General features: G+C 39.7%; 2 protein-coding genes across 5 annotated transcripts; both read right to left on the bottom strand.

Moving 5' to 3' along the window:
* Window positions 1-1852: 1852 nt before the first annotated feature.
* Window positions 1853-21500, bottom strand: LOC136697977 (cytochrome P450 2J4-like). 4 transcript variants are annotated; one of them, XM_066673348.1, is made up of 9 exons: window positions 21297-21500; window positions 9262-9421; window positions 7182-7334; window positions 6382-6542; window positions 5399-5572; window positions 4313-4454; window positions 3995-4182; window positions 3517-3658; window positions 1853-2682 (listed from the first exon to the last, which is right to left on the bottom strand). In XM_066673348.1, the coding sequence occupies exons 1-9, from the start codon at window positions 21489-21491 to the stop codon at window positions 2492-2494; spliced, it is 1506 nt and encodes a 501-aa protein (XP_066529445.1). In that variant the 5' UTR covers window positions 21492-21500; the 3' UTR covers window positions 1853-2491. The 4 variants fall into 4 exon arrangements, with proteins under 4 accessions (XP_066529445.1, XP_066529443.1, XP_066529446.1 ...); XM_066673346.1 differs by having other exon boundaries at window positions 9267-9421; window positions 21297-21330; XM_066673349.1 differs by lacking the exon at window positions 21297-21500 and adding an exon at window positions 11664-11984.
* Window positions 13917-20467, bottom strand: LOC136697983 (cytochrome P450 2J2-like). Its single transcript, XM_066673361.1, has 7 exons — window positions 20173-20467; window positions 19357-19509; window positions 16282-16455; window positions 15892-16033; window positions 15440-15627; window positions 14951-15092; window positions 13917-14182 (listed from the first exon to the last, which is right to left on the bottom strand). Exons 2-7 carry the CDS (start codon window positions 19489-19491, stop codon window positions 13992-13994), a joined length of 972 nt encoding a protein of 323 aa, XP_066529458.1. The 5' UTR covers window positions 19492-19509; window positions 20173-20467; the 3' UTR covers window positions 13917-13991.
* Window positions 21501-21912: the final 412 nt, after the last annotated feature.

The following is a 21912-nucleotide window of genomic DNA, read 5'->3' as shown; positions in this document are numbered from 1 at the left end:
CCAACAGGTCTTGTCAAGGGTCATAAATTTTATGTGATGTCACTACCAAGGTACAGGAAATCAGCCAATCAGGAGCAAGAGATGCTCCAATCCTCAACCCCTGAGGACCAATCAGGAATTCAAGGTGGGTTTTCTAAACTCTGGTTAAAAACCCAGTGATGCAAAATCTCTAGAGGGAGAGAGAAAGAAGAATCACTTCATTTCGCTTCACTTCACACTTCACACCCTCTTTTTACGCTTTTGGAAATGACTCAGGCTGGAGAGAGAAATTACTTTTTTTGAACAACGTCTCTCTCCTGCTTCCAGCAGACAATGCTTCTCAGATAGGGTAGTCTCCATCTCTCTGCAGGTGACCCTCAGGCATCAGACTCTCTGATGGCTCTCTTAAACAGTCTTGGACCCCTCAAGCATGGTCCAGATAGAACAGAAGTTCTATTTTATTTTTATCTCTAGTAGAAAACTATAGTTTAAGAAAAGTTATAGTTTAACTCCAGCAAAATTCAATGCCACACCTGGAGCATGAAGGAGACCTCAGACCTCTGACCCTCAAAGTTATGACAAGAGCTTCAGGATCAGCGACAGACATGGCCACATGCAACCTCAGAATGACCTTCTGAGAAAAAGGCCCATGAGAGACCTGCATGGACATGTCTCTCACAAGGCAGCAGATCAGCGATGACGGAAAATTCCCACAGAGACCTTCAGAATGCCACCAGCTCCAACTAAGGGGACGCTGTGTCTCTGAAAAGGGGGAGAAAAGTAATGTCAGCGGCTACAGTGCTACAAGGCTGGCAGCTGCAGTGCTCCAGGAAGCAACGCCAGAAAACACAGCGCATCAGTGACATGCTCCCAGTTATCTCCAGTCCATCTCCAGGCATACGTAAGGTCACATGGTTTCATTTCTTTCATGGCTCAGGAGTGGTGCTGAATGCTTGCTGGGATAAACAATAGCCCTTCTAGAATTTAGGGTAATTATCATAGAGAAATTCCCTCACATATTAATCTACCTGTTCCATCATGTATCGCTGTAATCCATTTCATTATAAGAACGTATAATCAATATTCATTATTTGATATTATTATTAATAAACCAGTTGTGTGATAAAACCAATCCTTTGTTATTTGTGTGTGCACTTTTCTTGTATAGAATTATTACTTCTAGTTCAGACTCAATTTCAGAGCCAAGAACCTACAGTGGGTCAATGAGCATAATTCATTAATAATAATTAATTCTAGCTAATTCTGCTGTATAATATGTAAAGTCATCTAACATGATGACCTACTTGTCCAAGCTTATTATTTAGCATATTATTTAATGGCTCCCAAACATGGAGTTTAAGAAAATTAATTAAATAATTAATTATTAATCAAATAATAATTCATTATCATTCACTCCACTATGTAGTGCTTATGCCACCACAACATGTGCATAATAGTTTCCACTACAAATGAAATATGTCCTCTATAAGGTAAGTGTAAATTGCTGAAGGTAACAGCTCAGGGCTGGGTTCCCACGGTGAGAAAGACATTTTGCTGAAGTTGAATATATCACTCTTAAACATGGAACTATATGCACTGACTTTAAAAAGGAACACAGGAACTCACTGAATTTAGGGTCGAAAATAGGATTAATAAGAAGTTTATGATAAATCGTGTTTATTTTTTTTTTACCATTTGACACCTTAATATATGATTGTATTGTTCAATGTTTAGGTTGTTTTACTAATAATGATCTGATTTTAAAATTGTGATGTAAATTCATTATTTGATGAAACTTGTAGTCATTGATGATATTGCAATGTCTTAGACTTGACTTGTTTATTTTATTACTTTTTTAACATCATAATTGGGTACATACAGTTTTATAAATGTTAGAAAGTTTTAATGGTACATTGTCTTGTTTTATGTGTAAGACAAAAGCTAAATACAAAATATATATGAATGCTGATGTGGTGTTGTTGATGGTTAAATAAATTTCACACAGACACACAAACCTGTGGACACTTGATCCTCTAACACTGAACAGGACGTTTGTCTATTTCCTACAGTAGCAGCCTGTATTTATCCAGGAATGGTCTATGATCAATATTGGGACATTTCTGTGATGATTTGATGGTATTCCGCCACAGTGTTGTCAGTTACTGATTTTGAACAATTAGTTCTGCATCAGAAACCAGAAAAGGGACCCACCTTTCACAGCTAAACACTGGAGGGATTTATACCTCTCTAGTCTACACTTGGCATTGGGCATAGTGACATTTGGCTTGCGCAGCTCTGTAGAGATTTTACAGAGATTAGAAAGATTATGAATGAGCCAATAGGAATATTCCAAAAATGAATGCAAATGAATTAAATGGAACTCCACTGTGGGGTTGGCTTCACCATCCTATAAAAATTATTTGAGGTGTTAGCAAAAAAAAAAACCCATAAATACAAGACATTTCTATCATATCTAAAGACCATATACATGCAGTGGGTGGTGTGCTGTGATTCAGCGGGTGGTCTCTCTGCTACGGCAGACTGTATTGAAAGGGAAAGGTGAGCGGACAATCCCCATAATACCATCCAGGTTTGTTGGTGGAGCTCCTGGAGGCCAGGAGAACTGTAATCTCTGAAGCAGAGACGTGAAGAAGATGAAGAGCTCTGTTTTTGCAAGAGTCTCACCCAGACATGACCTCGGACCTGCAGCACCACACACAAACACACACACACACACACACACAAACAAAAATGATACACTTCATCTATTGATACTTTTCCACTCCATGGTTTCTACACTACTTGACTATATTTGCCTTTGGTACCTGATACCTGGCTCATTTTCAAACACCATCACTAAGAGGAACAGCAGGATTCGGAAGCCAAAAAAACGGCAGTGGTTATATTAAGTACTATTTACTCATCACGTACTCACATAATGTTGCTTTGGGGATATGATACAGCTTAGCTGTGCATCAGTTCAGAGAGATCAGCAGTGCTTTTCAGTCCTTCTTTCACCTCCCAGTTCTCGCGGAAACCAATTTAAACAAATATATAAAAAATATGTTCCTAAGACTAGGTCCACCATTATTTAATATTTCTGCCCATTAAACACAAACAGTTGAAAAAATATTTCTAGCATCACTTTCAGAAGGCTGGTCAGAACTGGTAAAACACAATGTCTGTTAGCCATTACATTTTTATTTATTTTGCTCTTCTGGCTCAGCTCACTACTAGGGAAAAAATTCGATTTTATTGCTGTGTATCACAGACAGAAAAAAATGTGGAACTTAGTCTCAGGACCATATTTTCACTCTCTCGGGGCCATGAGTGAGCAGGTAAAAGTACCATTTTCCTAATGGAAAAGCAGAATAATGCAACAAAAAAAAAATAGTGCAAAATAAAAAATAGGCCAAAATAGTGTCAAGTAGAGTAGTGTAGGTACCATGCAGTGGAAAAGGGGCATAAAGTACCAGCTAAAGCCTGAGTAGATTGATAAATCAATGTGATCAGTTATTGATCTCTGATTAGACTTACCCATAGAAAATGGCACAAAGGCGTCATTTTTACAGAACTGTCCTTTCTCGTCCAGAAAGTTCTCTGGGTTGAACGTGTCTGGATACTTCCAGTGCTCTCGGTCAGTCATGATGGCCGTAAAGTTGGCCATGACCTGTGTTCCCTACCATGGGCAAAAAGGATACTGATGTAGGAACATTTTAACCTCAGAGTAGGGGTAAGGACTGAAGGCGTTTCATAACATTTCATTCCTGAATTCAGCCCAAATCAACCACTCATTCTTTCATATGTCTCTATTTTACATCAGTTCATTTCTTTTCATGTGTTTTATTCATCCTTTTTTCCAAGTATTTTCATCCATTCACACACTCCTTTGTTTAGCTTCCCATCTACTCAGCAGTTATTATTTCTATTCAATAATGTCTTCCTCTTCTTATACATGCATCCATTCAGCCTTTCAACTGCTCAACCATTCACTCCTCCATCCATCCGTGGTTACCTTGGGCAGGTGGTATCCATGCAGCTCGGCTGGCTGTGTGGTCTCATGGACCACGCCCAAAGGGGTGAGATTAGCCCAGCGCTGGATCTCATGGATGGTGGCGTGAGTGAAGGGCAGTCGTGTGCGGTCATCCATGCAGGGAGAGCGGTCAAACCCCAACACACTCACTATCTCCTCATGACAACGCTCTGGAATGTGGTCCACCAATCATAATAAAATGTTAACATTAAAATTCTGCATCTTTCATATTGTTTCATATTATTTTTTGGCCTTTATTCTTTGCATCCCTGAGATACTTCTCTATGCCCTCTTCTGTACCTTGTATTTCAGGGTGGTTCATCATGTAAATGAGACCCCATCTGATAGTAGCGGCGGTCGTGTCCGTCCCAGCCACAAACAGGTCAGTTGTGGACATGACCAGGTTCTGTTCATGAAATGTTGAGTCTTCATTTGGCTCTTGCTGCTCAAAACAAGATAGAAACAATGATAAAGTAGTCCTCTTCACTGTACTCAAAAATAGTGGAATTAACTATCACTGTGGAGATCAGCACAAGTATATCTTGAGTATTTTTACTTAAGGAACTTGTAGCACACTTTTTGGGAACAAAATGGAGAATGTTTGCCTTATTCCACTATTTCCCTTTCCAAAAGTTTGTTTCTTTTTGGCTTTTCTGAATTTCCAGTATCAATGTAACGTACAGATGCATTTGTGAAGGCTAAAGGTGTCAAATCTGCTTTGTAATGTATACAAAATAAAGTGCAGAATAACAGCAGCATTAACAGTTTAAAGTCTGTTGTTTGTGTATTATAATCAAAGTGTTTAGTGATTCTGTAGTTCTGCATAGTCACCTTTTTAAGGTGGACCTGGCCAAAAAGGTCAATATTAGCCTCAGAAACTAAAGCCTTTAAAGTGAAAATAAACATTTAAATATGAAAACTGAGATTGAAAAGCAAATGTCTGCCTACTAAAATGATATTTAAGGTGGAAGGGGAAAACCGTTAAGTGATTGACTTTAGTGTAAAAGTTGTGTTGGTTTTGGTGCAGGAGGGAAATTTGCGCAGGGCTTGGAATGAACAGGGGTCAAAACAGAGGCTCTCTGTGATTTCAGGGGCCTTTTTATAAAATTGGGCCTGAAATCTCATATCATACCAGAGCAAACAAATCTTACGACAGCACATCCCACAGACACTGTGATTTATAAAGTAATTAAAAATTGTGTATGTTTAAGCAAGGTTTGGCCCACAAAGACCAAGAAAACATTGCGGACAGAGCATAAATTGAAATGGATGATGTTGTGTAGTAAAATAGAGAAGTGCACAGTCCGTCCTCACACATAGGAGTTAAACTCTTCATGAAGGTAGATCTCCAGGAGTATTGGCTCAGTGCTGCCAAGTCTTGCTCACCTTGGTCATCTCCACCAGGTAAGCATCAATGAAGTCACGAAGATTTTCTGGGTCCAGAGTCTTCCTGTGCTCCTCCACAATTTCATGAAAATATCCTATCAAGGTGTTGGCATTCTGCTTCACCTTCTGGTGAAACCCTGGAAAGTGTTTAAGAAAAGGAGCCAGGTTGACAATCTGCAGGAAAAAAAACAGTAGAGACCATGTGTGCAGCAACTACAGAAGCTGTTTCAGACTGGAACACAATTATCTTGCCATTGAAGTTCCGTGTTGTTTTTTGGGACTGAACCAATCTCTGGGCTGTGGGGTTTTTCATTCTTTGTTGCTTGGTGTAGGCTCTCACAGGAGTTTTTGTTAACCACTGATCCAAGGAGTATTTTAACCTCATCCAAACCACAGCATAATTTAGGAGCTGCCATTGTGCACCCATTAAAAATAAATGTAATTCTACTGAAACTTGGAGATTTTAAAAGTTGCTAGTTTGTGCTGGGTTACTGCATTTCATTGTGCAGACACATCTCTCTGGGCTGTCAGTGGTAGGTATATTTTACATGTAATATTTAGTCCCTACTCAGCTTGCTAGGAACCAAGAGTGAGTAGGAACTACAAAAAGCAACGGATTCCATGTACCAGGTACCAGATTTGGCTAATGCAAAAGAAATTGAACCAAGCAGACCTTATTTGAGTTGAGTAGAAACCATACGGTGGAAAGGTACCAGTAGAGAAAGTATTTGGCCTCTGGCTGTGTAGCATGCCTGCCCTTATATCTCTGCTTCCTTCCTATTGGTAGCACAGGCATCTTTCATCTGATGTGAAGAGTCTGCTTCCCCTCTGGCATATTAAACTGTTCAGTAGCATGACTTCGGAGGGAACTCTCAGTATAGTTTCTTCCAAAGACCTTATGTGGTTTTTTTTTTTAAATTCCTCTATTGTTGTTTTGCAAAACCATGTCATGCCTTTTAGCAAACAATTTTTCTGGACATTACCTGAGCTGGGAGTGATCCAGCGAGCCGGAAGTTTTCATTTAGCATTCGCAGAAATTCAGCAAAGCGCTTGTCGTCGTACTCAAAGCGGTCTCCGAAGATGATGGAACAGATGATGTTGGACATTGCATTCATTACGGGGTGGATGGGGTAAAAAGGTTTTCCTTTAAAAAAATCACAGGAGAATGGACATGAAGAGGAAGGATATGACAAAAGATCCTTCCAGCATTCACTTCAGTTAAACCCAAGTGAAATGTAGTTCAACACAAAGTATAAAGAGAGTTGTTTAGAGATGTATATGTACAAAACTGTGCAACAAATGGACCAAGCTCAAAACTGCAAAATTATTTCATTGTTATTAAACAAAGAATAAGCTTCAGAAGGTCTTTACTTTCAAAAGAGAAGCGAACCAACAAAAGACCAAAGATGAAGGTGTATTTTATCAGCGTTTGAGTCCAGATGTACGCTGAATGATCACAGGATTAGGAACAACTACCTTGTATCTACACTGACTTTTCATTTGATCATATCCACTATACATACAGAAGCACTTAGTAGTTTTACAACACTTTACAATACTGTAATTGAATACATTAATATCCTGATTTCACCCTGATGTTCAACTGACAGCACCCTCACAGGCCCACCACAGAGCAGGTATGATTTGGGTGGTGGATCCTTCTCAATTCCTCAGTGACAGTGATAGTGGTGTGTTGTCCTGCTGCACATAAATGAAACAATACTGATCTGATCTGCTCAGAAAATCAGGGATAATAAAATAAATTCATTTTCTGGTCAGCTACCTTCCTCTTTGAGCATCTCTCTGATGAGATAATGTGCCTCTTCAGCCACTCGTTCCTCCACGGTTTTCTTTCCCAGGCCAAAGTTACGTAGTGTGTGAAGGGCAAAACGTCGCTGCTGTTTCCAGGCATTACCATATGTCACCATTATGATACCTGTGAGAGGAGAAGAAGAGTAGAGGGAGAAAAACTGTAGTTTCCCAGCTTTAGAGACAGTCTGGTACATTTTCTCCTGAACCATATAAATAGTCATCTTTTTCGCTAATTATAACCCCTAATTATAGAAATTATTTATTATATGATTATTATGTAGTACAATGAACATAATAAAATATATTAATTTAATCTTCAGAAATTTAGCCTGGTCATTCTGAAATTTCTACAGGCATGTGAGAAACTCATTTGTAGGTATATTTTATAAGTAATATTATTATAAGTAATATTGTCTGGTCATAATTTCAAAAGCATGATTCAGAGATGTAAAGATTTTGGACATAAATTCACCAGGATAATTCGAGGATTCGTTCTACTGTCGCTTTGTATTGTCAAATGTCATAAATTATATGTGATGTCCACTTCAGGGAGGTTCTAGTCAGAAAAGACCTCTGAAAACATCCAATTCAATTTTGAACCAGGGAGGGATTCTCCAACACTCAGGTGTTGGTCATCATGTCCGTTATTACCGCTAGCACTCAAGCAATGCAGTGCTGAGAGGGAAGAGGACAGAGATGGGATAATAGTAGTTCAGCAGGACTCTCAGATCGAAGAGAACAGAACAGAAGAGAAGAGAGTACAGAGAAATGTGAAATTAAGAAGAGAAATTTCCCATTGCAAAACATGAACTTCAATTTTGGGAGTACAGCACTGCAGATATGAAGTGAAAGGAGAGAATTAATAGATTGTGAATCTTCAATAAAGTGTAGAGTCATTGCCTCAAGGCAATAGATATCAATGCAATAGAAAATCTAGATGAAATCATTTTTCAAAATTTATATTTTTATATAAGCTTTAGTTTAATCCAGCAGCACTCAACATCATGCGGATGAAAGAGACCTCAGACCTCTGAGCCCTGAAAGTTGTGGAATGAGCTTCATTCACCAGTCTCCGACCTAGGACAGACGTGGCCGTGATTCGCCAAAAGACACAGATTCTGCGATGGAGGACGCCTCTGGCTCTCTCAGAGTGATCGCCTACTAAGGCTGTGTCTTTAAGCAAAGCCCTGGGATGAAGAGAAAAATGGATGATCTCTGCTGTTTTGCACATGGCATTAAGAAGCTTGAGAAAGCCCTATGTGTATGTGACATCGTCTGCTCGCACCATCCGAACTCATCTCCAGGGATAAAGTCACATGGTTCATTTTAGAAATTAGGGTACTTATTTTACAGAAATACCCTTCTGTATTACTTTCCCTCCTCCCTCATGTATCACATGTATTCATTATATGAATGTATAATCAATATTCAATATCTGATATTACATTTAATAAACCAGGTCAGATTTAATTTCATATTCAACTGGTGAAAACGAGCCTCTGTTTAAACCAAATGTGAGGTCCCAGTACTGAGGGTCACGGAGCGGAAATGCTAGCTGATTAGACATTTTTGCTGTGTTATCCTTCTTCTTTTCTATCATTTTCCCTATCTTGACTCAGTACTCAGTGCTCAATTTGTTTGTTTTGCTCCAATTGACTTTTGGCTCTCACATAAAAGCAGATCAATTGGAAAGGCTCTGGTGGAGTGGCTGCTATCTGTGTAAGATGCAGTACAATATCAGAATGAGTCATTATATGCAGACTTTATGCGTCATTATATTTCCAGACTTAGGCAGATCACAGAAGACTAACTGAGTTGTCTTGTTTCACAGTGTGTGAGTTGGTGGGAGCTCCAGATCTCCAAATGAATGAGCTAATGCAATAAAAATATGATTTCTTCATAATCTGCCCCCTTTAAAATATTACTTCATTTTAAAAAGTTATTATCTAGATGAAATCATACCAATATAAAATTAATTAAATAAATAAACACATTATTGCATGTATGTCACAAGATATACAAAAGACGTCAATGAGCACTGAGTTACTGACCATACCCTTCAGTGACCCAATCAAGTATTGGCACGTACGGCCTCCCAGCAAACACAGCCCCATTCTGAACGAACGCTTCCTTCATTGTCTGCAGTGTGTTAATCACGATTACTGGGCTCCTGCCCAGGTAGATGCAGGTCATTTCACCGTATTTCAGCAACTGGAGAATAAGCAAAATTACACAGTTTTATGAAATAAAAGTAAACACTAAAATAAGGTCTTGAATTCCTGATTGACCTTTAGGCTCCAAGGTGTGTATTGAGCAGCTTACAAACATACATCAGGTAAAGTCTGTGTCAGGGTTTGCAAGGAATGTGTTTACTGATATGTTTTATATTTATAAACCAAAAGATCATCTAAGAATTAAACAAAACAGAGAAGACACAAACAATAGTCAGTGTAGAGAAACAAAGATTAAGGATAATATAAACAATAACTAGATAAAACATGAAACAAAGAAAGAAAACAAATCTCAGAGAAATGAAACACAGAACAAAGACACATTAGAGATTAAAGGGGTTTCTAAACAAACAAATAAATGAATACAGGCTACAAACTATAACAGGGTGTTATGCTTATTTTTGGGGATTTTTATTCTGTAGATAGTTGCCTGGGTCACACCAACACAACATCATCTCCAGGGAGAAAGTAAGGTCACTCTGAGATTGAGTGCACTTCTGGGATAAATTATAGCTCCCTTTAAGAATTTTGGGTGATTATCACAGAGACATTCCCTCATGTTATTAATCTTCCCTTCTCCTTCTCATGTATTCTGTAGTCCATTTTATACTTTTATATATTTATTTATATGTATATTTTAATATGATACTTAAAACAGAGGTCAAGAGACAAATAAACAATGCTCACAAACAAAGCCACATAAACAGACCATCACAGGACAATCTTAAATACAAACCACTGAGACGAGGCACAGAGCTTTTAAACACTGGACTAAAACGGAACACGTGGAGAGCACAAGGAGGAAAACAGGATCATACATCAGGAGGGTATTCCACAAAGCAGAATTTCTTTGTTTACCTAGATAACTTAAACCCAAAGTCAAGCCCATCCAATAAGAAAAGAGCTGAGGGAGATTCGTATTGGACAGTCCTCAGCTTTAGGCTTAAGTTATCTAGCTAACTGGGAAATCCTGCTTTGTGGAATCCCCCCTAGGCCCCTGGGATGTCATCTCTCATCCTTATCGGGTTGTTTTGAACCAATTATAAAGGGATTTCCAAGCCGTTTCCGATTATGACACAGACTAGGGAATGGACATTGTCATTGATCCATAAACTTCACAAACTCTTCACAAATTAGAATTTAACGTTCTTCATCAATGGTACAGATGATGTGATAAAGCTGTGCCCCAAAACACCATGCGGTAATGTGTTAAGAAGCTGAAAAGTATAGTCTCTTAATTGTGGTGAAATGTGTATATTTAATTTACACACCTGCAAAACAGTTCTTTATGAAGCAATGATACTGGTTATATGACCTATGACAGCTGCTGTTCATTTTATGAATTCTTGTAAGATGTCTTATTTCCCATAAGATGTTGTTTTCAAAAGAATTCAGCTAACACTACAACTGCAGGGGGCAACAGTCCTTCACAGGGCGACACACACTCAAACATATGGACCCTTTTGAGTCACCAATCCACCTACCAACGTGTGTTCTTGGACCAGAGGAGGAAATTGGAGCACCTGGAGGAAACCCACGTAGACACAGGGAGAACACACCACACTCCTCACAGACAGTCACCCAGAGCAGGACTCGAACCCACAACCTCCAGGTCCCTGGAGCTGTGTGACTACGACATCTACCTGCTGCACCACACAGCCACCCTATTTCATAATTATATCACATTAATTAATTAGCAAATGTGGCGTGTGCAAATGTCTATATATGTTCATATGTTCTGAGGTAAAAAAAAAATGACCTAATGCTCCTTTAGAATTCATGGCAGTAAGTTTGGCTGCATTCCAAGAAGGCACAAGAACAAATATAGGGAGAATGTGCAAGTGTAAACATGCCTAGATAAGAGAGCTCAGGACTGTACATCTGACAGACAATGCTGTGGACTTTCTGACCCTTTACAAGCAGAACACCCTTGACCCAATCTGTACATTTAGAGTTGTAAAATTACCAGGAAGATACAGGCGACACTAGAGCTGACACTAGAGATGTCTAGTATCTCTGGCGTGGACCAATTCTGCAATGTCAGAACCACAGGGTCCTGTACAGGTATAATTTTAAACAACCAATACCAGTTTAACCTCAGAGGGAATGAAGTTTAACACTTTAAACTCTTGTTGTGTATCAATAAATGCACAAAAAAATATCAAGGTATATAACTGTATGTCAAAAAAAATTACTTCAAATTATACTCAAACAGAACTGACTGATCTGATGAAAGCCATTGGGTTGTTTGCAAACTGAGGCATGTTGCCCAAGAAGGGTAGAGGTTTGGGTCCAAGGGGGTATTGGCTTCTGGACAAATGCAGCCTGAAAATCTCCAGCACAATAAGAGAGAGAAGACCACCCAGGAGAGCCAAGCCCACCGTCGTCCAGTCCAAATATTTCAGCACAGACTCCATTCTGAGAGAGTTAAGAAAACAACACAAGCTCACAGGCTTTATACGCTGCACCCAGGAGGAAGGAGGAGGGACAACAGTGTTGCTGACGTATGGAGGCTTCTTTCATAGGAGGGGCACTAGAATTTGGCCGGCCTCTTCAGTGTTTCTGTATGGGAAAAGTAGGTCATGTGACTTTCTCTTTAGTGGCACAGAGGTCACACACCATCTATATCTCACTTACACTAAAGACAATTATATTTCATTTAGATTATGTGTGATGTCATGAAACTAAACATTCTACTATCACACCAAAGTGGACAGGGGTCAATGTGTGTGTGTGTGTGTCTGTGTGTTTGTGTGGGTGTACTAAAACATACTACTACTACAACTTCTACTACTACTAGAGTTACTAGTAATATAAAAACTAACAATGCTACTATTAATACTCATACAACTACTACAAAACTAAAACCACAACTACAAAAATACCTCTACTATTATGTATTGTACTACTCAATCAATGCTACAAAGAACTCTGCTATATATTATTAACTATATAACCTACTTAACTAACCTAACCTTCAATATAGAACATTCTGTAGCAAATTCGCCTTTATACACACACACACACACACACACACGCACGCACAGACACTGAAGCCAATTCAGTTTTCTCTCTGTGTTCATCTCTCTCTCTACACAGGAAGGAGGAGGGAGTGTGAGCCTGCCACCACTGAAGAAGAACATCTAAGAAGAAATAGGATCAAGATTAAAATCAGAGTTAATAAAGTTGATACCGATCAGATTGGATTGGGACATCCCTAAATATGACTACGATCTTTGGGGATGTGAAGCAGACAGAAATATTGAGAACAACATTCAAATGAGTGTGACATCTGTTAGGAGGAATGCATTCTCCAAGGTTGTCCAGGAGACAAGAAAAAGCAGCAAAGGCGCACATTTTTTCATACAAAACAGGTCAGTTATAAGGGTTTATTTTCTTTCAGGTTTTATAAATTTAATCTGGACCATTTCCCAAGAACTCTCCTTTCAAATGTTTAAAAGTAAAATCAGGCAAATCATGCTGTTTTAACATTAATATAATAATATTAGCTTGATTGTTTATACATAAAATAAGATAACACTTGGGCATGAAGCTCATTGCAGAAAGAACAGAGTCAGAGTGTCTCAGTATCTAAATAGTGTAACTGTATGTAGGAGTAAATGACTGAATCTGGTTTCTGTCAATGTTTCAGTGTACTGTAACTGTACATAGGAGCACTAGCGGACCCAAGAGGGGTTGGTTTATATTTTAGATAAAGTGTCCTCACAGTTTCTTGCAATAAATTCTGTACCCTCTAGAGCAAGAAAACACAATAATGTGGTTTAAGAAATGTCGTTATATCATAATATTACTGCTTTTGTAACACTAGTTGGGTCCCTGTGTCGTTTGCTGGGTGCCCGTTTTACTTTTTGCTGCTGCCCTTCAAACACCCTAAGTCCACCACTGCGTAGGAGTAAATCTGGTGTCTGAATCTGGTGTCTGTCAGTGTTTCAGTGCACTGTAACTGTACGTTGGAGTAAATGGCTGTAGCTGGGGTCTGTCAGTGTTTCAATGCACTGTAACTGTATGTAGGACTAAATGGCTGTAGCTGGTGTTTTTCAGTATTTCAGTGGGCTTTAATGCAGAATTGAAAGATGTCCTCTATAAGGAAGAGATGTGTTAACTGCTGAAGGTAACAGCTCAGTGCTGGGTTCTCATGGTGAGAAAGACATTCTGCTGAAGTTCAGTATATCACTTTTAAACATGGAACTATATGCACTGACTTTAAATAGGAACACACAGGATTTAAGGACAAAAATGGGATAAATAGAAGTTTATGATTAATTTTATGTATTTTTTTTTACCATATGACACCTTAATATATTATTGTATTATTTAATGTATGTTTTTTTTACTAAGAATGATCTGATTATAAAATTGTTGTGATGTAAATTCATTATTTCATGAAAGTTGTAGTCATTGATCATACTGTGATGTCTTAGACTTGACTTGTTTAATTTATTTATTACATCATAATTGTGTACATACAGTTTTATAAATGTAATAATTAGTAATTTCTAATATATATGGTGTGTGTGGTCTGCTGTGACTCAGCGGGTGGTCTCTCTGCTGTGGCAGACTGTATTGAAAGGGAACGGTGAGCGGACCATCCCCATATTACCATCCAGGTTTGTTGGTGGAGCTCCTGGAGGCCAGGAGAACTGTAATCTCTGGAGCAGAGACGTGAAGAAGATGAAGAGCTCTGTCTTCGCGAAAGTCTCACCCAGACATGACCTCGGACCTGCAGCACCACACACACATTATAGTACTTTATTTGGATTTAACATATAAAATAAAACATCATAAAATCCAAATAACGGTTCAGAGTCATTACACAGTACATGATTAAATTCACAGTATGCATTTCTCATGGGTACAGATGACAGCGTCTTCTCCAGATAAAAAGCAATTTCACATGAATAGCCACTAGCAGTAAGTCTCCATCAGTGGCTGATACTTTAGGACTTTAGAGGTGTAACACAACTCCATATATCCATCGTCAGAGCATCCAATTTCCACAATCACCACACCCCTCCTTCCTTCATTAATCAGAACAATGTCAGGAGAATTCACGCTGTTAAGAAAAACAATCTGACACTCTTTCAATTTCTTCTAACGAGAATAGGGAGGTATCAGGCTACTCACTTGGAAGATTAAGAATTTAACAGTTCTATCCACTGAGGACTTCCATAGTTCTTCTCAGAGATATATAAACACACACACACACAAACAAATAAAGTACACACTTCATCTATTGGTGCTTTTCCACTGCATGGTTTCTACACTACTTGACTATATTCGCATTTGGTACCCGATACCTGGCTCATTTTCCACTAACAAACACCATCACTAAGAGGAACAGCAGGCTTTGGAAACCAAAATAATGGCAGTGGTTACATTAAGTACTATTTACTCATCATGCAGTGGAAATGTGACATAAAGTACCACCTAAAGACTAAGTAGACTGACAAATCAATGTGATCAGTTATTGATCTCTGATCAGACTTACCCAGAGAAAATGCCACAAAGGCGTCATTTTTGCAGAACTGTCCTTTCTCGTCCAGAAAGTTCTCTGGGTTGAACGTGTCTGGATACTTCCAGTGCTCTCGGTCAGTCATGATGGCCATAAAATTAACCATGGCCTGTGTACCCTACCATGGGGAAAAAGGATACTGATGTAGAAACATTTTAACCTCAGAGTAGGGGTAAGGACTGAAGGCATTCCATAACATTTCATTCCTGAATTTAGCTCAAATCAACTATTCATTCTTTCATATGTCTCTATTTTACATCAGTTCATTTCTCTTCATCTGTTTTATTCATCCTTTCATCCATCTTTTACGTTGGCATTTCCATCCATTCATACACTCCTTCCTTTAGCTTCTCATCTGCTCAACAGTTATAATTTCTATTCAATAATGTTGTCCTCTTTTCAAACATGCATCCATTCAGCCTTTCAACTGCTCAACCACTCACCCCTCCATCCCTCTGTGGTTACCTTGGGCAGGTGGTATCCATGCAGCTCGGCTGGCTCTGTGGTTTCATGGACCGCGCCCAAAGGGACGATATTAGCCCAGCGCTGGATCTCATGGATGGTGGCGTGAGTGAAGGGCAGCCGTGTGCGGTCGTCCATGCAGGGAGTGCGGTCAAACCCCAACACACTCACTATCTCCTCATGACAACGCTCTGGAATGTGGTCCACCAATGACCAAACACACAAACACATTCACAGTCTTGTACAGTCTGTGGGGACATTACTTAGATTTCCAGTCATTTAAATACACAGTACACTGTTAATTATTAATATGAAAGTACATAGTATCAGTAGCTATTTTCATAGTAAAATGAAATGTTAACATCTAAATTCTGCATCTTTCATATTGTTTCATATGACTATTTTTTCTTTATTCTTTGTGTCCCTGAGATATTTCTCTATGCCCTCTTCTGTACCTTGTATTTCAGGGTGGTTCATCATGTAAATGAGACCCCATCTGATAGTAGTGGCGGTCGTGTCCGTTCCAGCCACGAACAGGTCAGCTGTGGACTTGACCAGGTTTTGTTCATGAAATGTTGAGTCTTCATCTGGCTCTTGCTGCTCAAAACAAGATAGAACCAATGACAAACAATGGTAAAGAAGTCCTCTTCACTGTACTTTTCAAAAATAAGGGACTTAAGCAAGGCTTGACCAATGCATACCCAGAAAACTTTGTGGAAAGAGCACAAATTGAAATGGATGATGTCATGTAGTAAACTAGAGAATTGCATGTAAAAGCACAATCCATCCTCACACATATGAGTTAAACGCTTCATGAAGGTAGATCTCCAGTAGTATTGGCTTACCTTTGTCATCTCCACCAGGTAAGCATCGATGAAGTCACGAAGATTTTCTGGGTCCAGAGTCTTCCTGTGCTCCTCCACAACATCACGCAAGAACCCCATCAAGGCGTCACTGTTCCGCTTCATCTTCTGGTGATACCCTGGAAAGTGTTTAAGGAAAGGAGCCAGGTTGAAGATCTGCAAGAGAAAAAAACAAAAATGACCATGTGTGCAGCAACTACATAATTTCATAATTAGATAAGCACTCTGCCGCTGTGATAACGCTGATGTAGAGAGCCAGCAACACAGTGCCTTAAAAGAAAAATCCTGAAAAAAAGGGAGGAAACAAATAGGTGGCTGGATGTGGCCTAGCCCTGGGACTAGCACTTACACAATTATTAGTCATTTCCAATTAAATGCTTTTAGGTAAACTCCACTGATCACACAGTGCCACCAGCCCTCGGGATGATGGGGCAAGTACACACTTCTGAAAAAACATGTTGCCACATCAGACACACATCAGAGGTCAATGCAAACTGCCCAGGTCTAACACAGCACGCTTTATAGCATGATTTAATTATGATTACATTTTGATGTAAATGGGACATCTACAATTGTGGGGAAACACTGTTCTCTCTGTTTTGTTTATGTTCAGAAGCTCTGCGTGTTTTAAGGTGGAATGTTGTGTTTGAGGGAGAAAAAAAACATTTGTACGTGGCTGGAATGTAACTTGTCTGTAAGTTTTTATTCACTTTTTGAATTACACAAGAAACTCATTTGTAATTTGAGCATTTTAGTTTTAATGCATGTTCAGTAACGTTGTTAGCCATCTCCTGAATTTAGAAATAGACATTCCTATTTAAGTGAATATATGATAAGTAAGTCAATATTACCCACATATGAAGCAGGAATAAAGCAATATCCTCATCTCTGCTGTACATTTCAACATCTGCAATTGTCTAAAAAAAACTCCACGATGACAAAAACTCCAGAGCTGCCATTGTGATTCTAATATAAACAAATGTAATTCTACTAAAGCATAAAGACAAGTCTCTCTGGGCAGTTAGTGCTCTGCTTCCTTACTATTCGTGCTAGCTAGCCCAGGCATCTTTTATCGTGATATGACATGATGTGAAATATGTGAACAGTCTGCTTCTCCTGGCACATTAAGGTGTTCAGTGGGGTTGCATAAGTAGCATGACTTCAGAGGGAGCTCTCTAATTAATCTCTCACAGTGGCGGATGCACAGTGGCCTACATCATAAAATGTGTCCGTTTATTTATACATAAATTCTAGACTCCTTTCAAGAAAATAATCTGTGACCCTGTCGTACCAACAAGGCGTCTTATCCAGGGACTTGACTAGTGTCCTCTCAATGGCCAGCAGAGCTAGGCTGCTTAAACGGCCTTGGCCCATGTGAAGTGTGTCCGCCTGTGAGTGCTTTGTGATGGTGGAGGGGCTCAGCAGCACCCGCTGGACAGAAACTGCGATAGAAGTTAGAAAGAGTGCTAGAAGTCAGTCTCCAAACACAAGCAGCTACAAAAACCCCACCAGAAATAGAAGCTCGTTTTGTCGCTAGTCGTTTTTAACAAAGAAAATGCCGCTAAGAGGTTCAAGAAAGTCTGGTTTAACTCAGAACAGAATGAAAATGTACTGCTCCCACGGATCTTTACACCAAAGGATCGCTGATTCGCTCATTTCGCTGTCAATCAAAAAGGGATTCAGCCTCAGACAGATCATCCGATCATCATGCAGAAGCTGAGTGTCCGGGCCAGCCGAGGCCAGCCCACTGCCCCATAGACCCCCAGAGATGCTGAGTGTCCGATGGGCGGGACAAAGCCCAGCATTTATCCAATGACTCGTCTCGTTTCGCTGCACTTCGCTGCTTCGCTATTGAATTCTGTGGACGCTCAGCGTCCTCACTGTTTAAAGCACCGTAAAGCTGCGGGAATGATTGAGAGGAAAGCAGCGTCTTTACCAATGATAAGAAGCTGATTCTGAACAAAAGTTGAGTGCGTTGTAGTGCATATTTATTCAATGACATGTACACACAACAGTATATATTTGATCACTTATTTATTGACGTTTTAGGGGAAGCTGAGCTTCCCTTGCAGTCTTAGAGCAATCACCTTTGATCTCTCAGTATAGTTTCTTCTAAAGAACTTATATTGTTTTTTTTCCTCTAGTGTTGTTTTGCGAAACCATGTCATTGCTGGATGTTACCTGAGCTGAGATTGATCCAGCGAGCTGGATTTTTTCACTTAGAATTCGCAGAAATTCGGCAAAGCGCTTGTCGTCATACTTAAAGCGGTCTCCGAACATGATGGAACAGATGATGTTGGAGACTGCATTCATTATGGGGTGGATGGGGTAAAAAGGCTTTCCTTAAAAAAAAAAAAAAAAAAAAAAAAAAAAAATCACAGAATGGACATGATGAGGAAGGATATGACAAAAGGCCCTTCTAGCATTCACTTCAGTTAAACAGAAGTGAAATGTATACAAAAAGTATAAAGAGAGTTGTTTAGAGGAGTATAAACTAATGTGCAAACAATGGACTGAGCTCAAAACAGTATGAGATTCAGGTTTATTAGTCACTTTCAAAGGAGAAAGGATTTCATGAGGATCAACTTCTGAGTCCAGATATACACTGGATGATCACTGGATTAGGAACAACCACCTGGTATCTACACTCACTGTGCATTTTATCAGCTCCACTAACCATACTGAAGCACTTTGTACTTCTACAATTACAGACTGTAATCCACCTATTTCTCTGCATACTTTCATATCCCCATTTCACCCTGCTCTTCAATGGTCAGGACCTCCACAGAGAAGGTGTGATGTGGTGGTGGATCATTCTCAGTGCTGTAGTGATACTGACATGTTGGTGGTGTGTTAGTGTGTGCTGTGCTGGTGGATCAGACACAGCAGTGCCTCTGAGTTTTTACAAGCAATAGGAACAGCCCTGATATTCCTAACATAACAGCCCCTAACATTTCTATGTTATGCTTTGTTGAACTTCATAGTATTTAAAGGGTCATTAACACAAGCTGACACACACCAGGACCAGCCTTCTACTTTATCTATTTATTTATTTACCTTCCTCTTTGAGCATCTCTCTGATGAGATACTGTGCCTATTCAGCCACTCGTTCCTCCACGGTTTTCTTTCCCAGGCCAAAGTTACGTAGTGTGTGAAGGGCAAAACGTCGCTGCTGCTTCCAGACCTTACCATATGTCACCAATATGATACCTGTTAGAGGAAAAGAAGAGTAGGAACAGATAGATTGAGGAGATATGGGGCCATGTAATATTTAACAATTCTGGGGTCTTGAGTAAAATATTTTGGTCAAAACACCACAAGCCAGGCAGCAGTGTTCTCCCCTCTGTATAAACAGCCCTGTTCAGAACGGCCACCATCATCACCTGGTGAGAATGAGTCTCTGTTTAAACCAAATGTAAGGTCCCATCACTTTCACGGAGTTTCACGGAGCAGAAATGCTAGCTTATTAATCACTTTTGCTCTGTTTTCCCTTTTACCTTTTCTCTTTTTATATTTTTTACTGTTTTACTCTGTACTCATTTTTTTGGTGCTCCATTTAACCTTTGGCTCTAACATTAATGCGGATCCATTGAAGAGGCTCTGGTGAAGTGACTGCTATCTATGGTAGATGTAGTACTATATCAGAATGGGGAATTTCATCCTATATTTCCAGACTTAGGCAGATGACTATCCTGAGTTGCCAATCTACCTAACAACATGTGTTTTTGGAGCGTGGGAGGAAACTGGAGCACTTGTACCTTTTTAAATATTACCTCATTTTAAAAGGTAATAAAAAAAGCTCTTATCCACATGAAAACAAAGAAATAAAAATATTATTGCATGTATGTCATTGAAATACGTTGAGTTACTGACCATAACCTCCAGCGATCCAATCAAATATTGGCATGGATGGCCTCCCAGCAAATGCAGCCCCATTCCTAACAAATGCTTCCTTCATTGTCTGCAGCGCATTAATCACGATTATTGGGCTGCTGCCCAGGTAGACACAGGTTATTTCACCGTATTTCAGCATCTGGAGAGGAAGCAAATTTACATAGATTTATGAAATAAAAGTAAATACTAAAATAATATTTAATTATTAATCTTCCATTCTCCCTCTCATGTGTGAAACGAACGTATCACAGACAGTCACCCGGAGGAAACCCACGCAGACACAGGGAAAACACACCACACTCCTCACAGACAGTCACCCGGAGAAAACCCATGCAGACACAGGGTGAACACACCACACTCCTCACAGACAGTCACCCGGAGGAAACCCACACAGACACAGGGAGAACACACCACACTCCTCACAGACAGTCACCCAGAGGAAACCCACGCAGACACAGGGAGAACACACCACACTCCTCACAGACAGTCACCCAGAGCAGGACTAGAACCCAGAGCCTCCAGGTTCCTGGAGCTGTGTGACTGCGACACTACCTGCTGCACCACACAGCCGCTCTATTTTATAATTATATCACATTAATTAATTAGCAAATGTGGCATGTGTAAATGTCTATATACCTTCAAAAGTTCTGAGGTAAAAAAAAAAAAAGACCTAATGCCCCTTTCAAATTCATGGCAGGAAGTTTGGCTGCATTCCAAGAAGGCATGAGAACAAATGTAGGGAGAATGTGCAAGGGTAAACATGTCTAGATAAGAGAGATCAGGACTGAACATCTGACAGACAATGCTGTGGACTTTCTGACCATTTACAAGCAGAACACCCTTGACCCAATCTGTACATTTCGAGTTGTAAAATTACCAAGAAGATACAGGCGACAGTAGAGCTGACACTAGAGATGTTTAGTATCTCTGGCGTGGACCAGTTCTACAATGTCAGAACCACCTGGTCCTGTCCAGGTATAATTGTAAACAACCAATACAAGTTTAACTCTTTAACCTTGTGTTGTGTATCAAAAATACACAAAACAATCAAGGTATATAACTGTATGTCAGTAAAAACCTAACTATACTCAAACAGAACTGACCGATCTGATGAAAGCCATTGGGTTGTTTGCAAACTGAGGAATGTTGCCCAAGAAGGGTAGAGGTTTGGGTCCAAAGGGGTATTGGCTTCTGGACAAATTCAGCCTGAAAATCTCCAGCACAATAAAAGAGAGAAGACCACCCAGGAGGGCCAAGCCCACCATCGTCCAGTCCAAATATTTCAGCACAGACTCCATTCTGAGAGAGTTAAGAAAACAACACAAGCTCACAGGCTTTATACGCTGCACCCAGGAGGAAGGAGCAGGGACAACAGTGTTGCTGATGTATAGGGTCCTCTTTCATAGGAGGGGTGTTTCCAGGAACACAGGAAGTTGGCCAGCATGTTCAGGTATGTAACATGATTTTATGGGGAATGTAGGTCATGTGACTCCCCCCCCTCTTCCAGATGGGACATATGAAGTTGTCTTAATATTTTGTATTAAGTCTCAAATGTAGAACTCTGGTGGCTGTAAGTGAACCCAGACAAATGAAACTATAAACAGGAACAAAATGCAAATCTGTGTGATGCAACTTCTTGACAGACCTCTGCCTTGTGCTTTTGTTGCAACATATAGAATGGGTGTGTCTTTACACTTACATCATTAAATAATACAGAGA

Source organism: Hoplias malabaricus, chromosome 5 (assembly GCF_029633855.1).
Source record: "Hoplias malabaricus isolate fHopMal1 chromosome 5, fHopMal1.hap1, whole genome shotgun sequence".
In the NCBI taxonomy this organism is placed as follows: Eukaryota; Metazoa; Chordata; class Actinopteri; order Characiformes; family Erythrinidae; genus Hoplias; species Hoplias malabaricus.
This window is presented reverse-complemented; position numbering and strand designations above follow the sequence as displayed.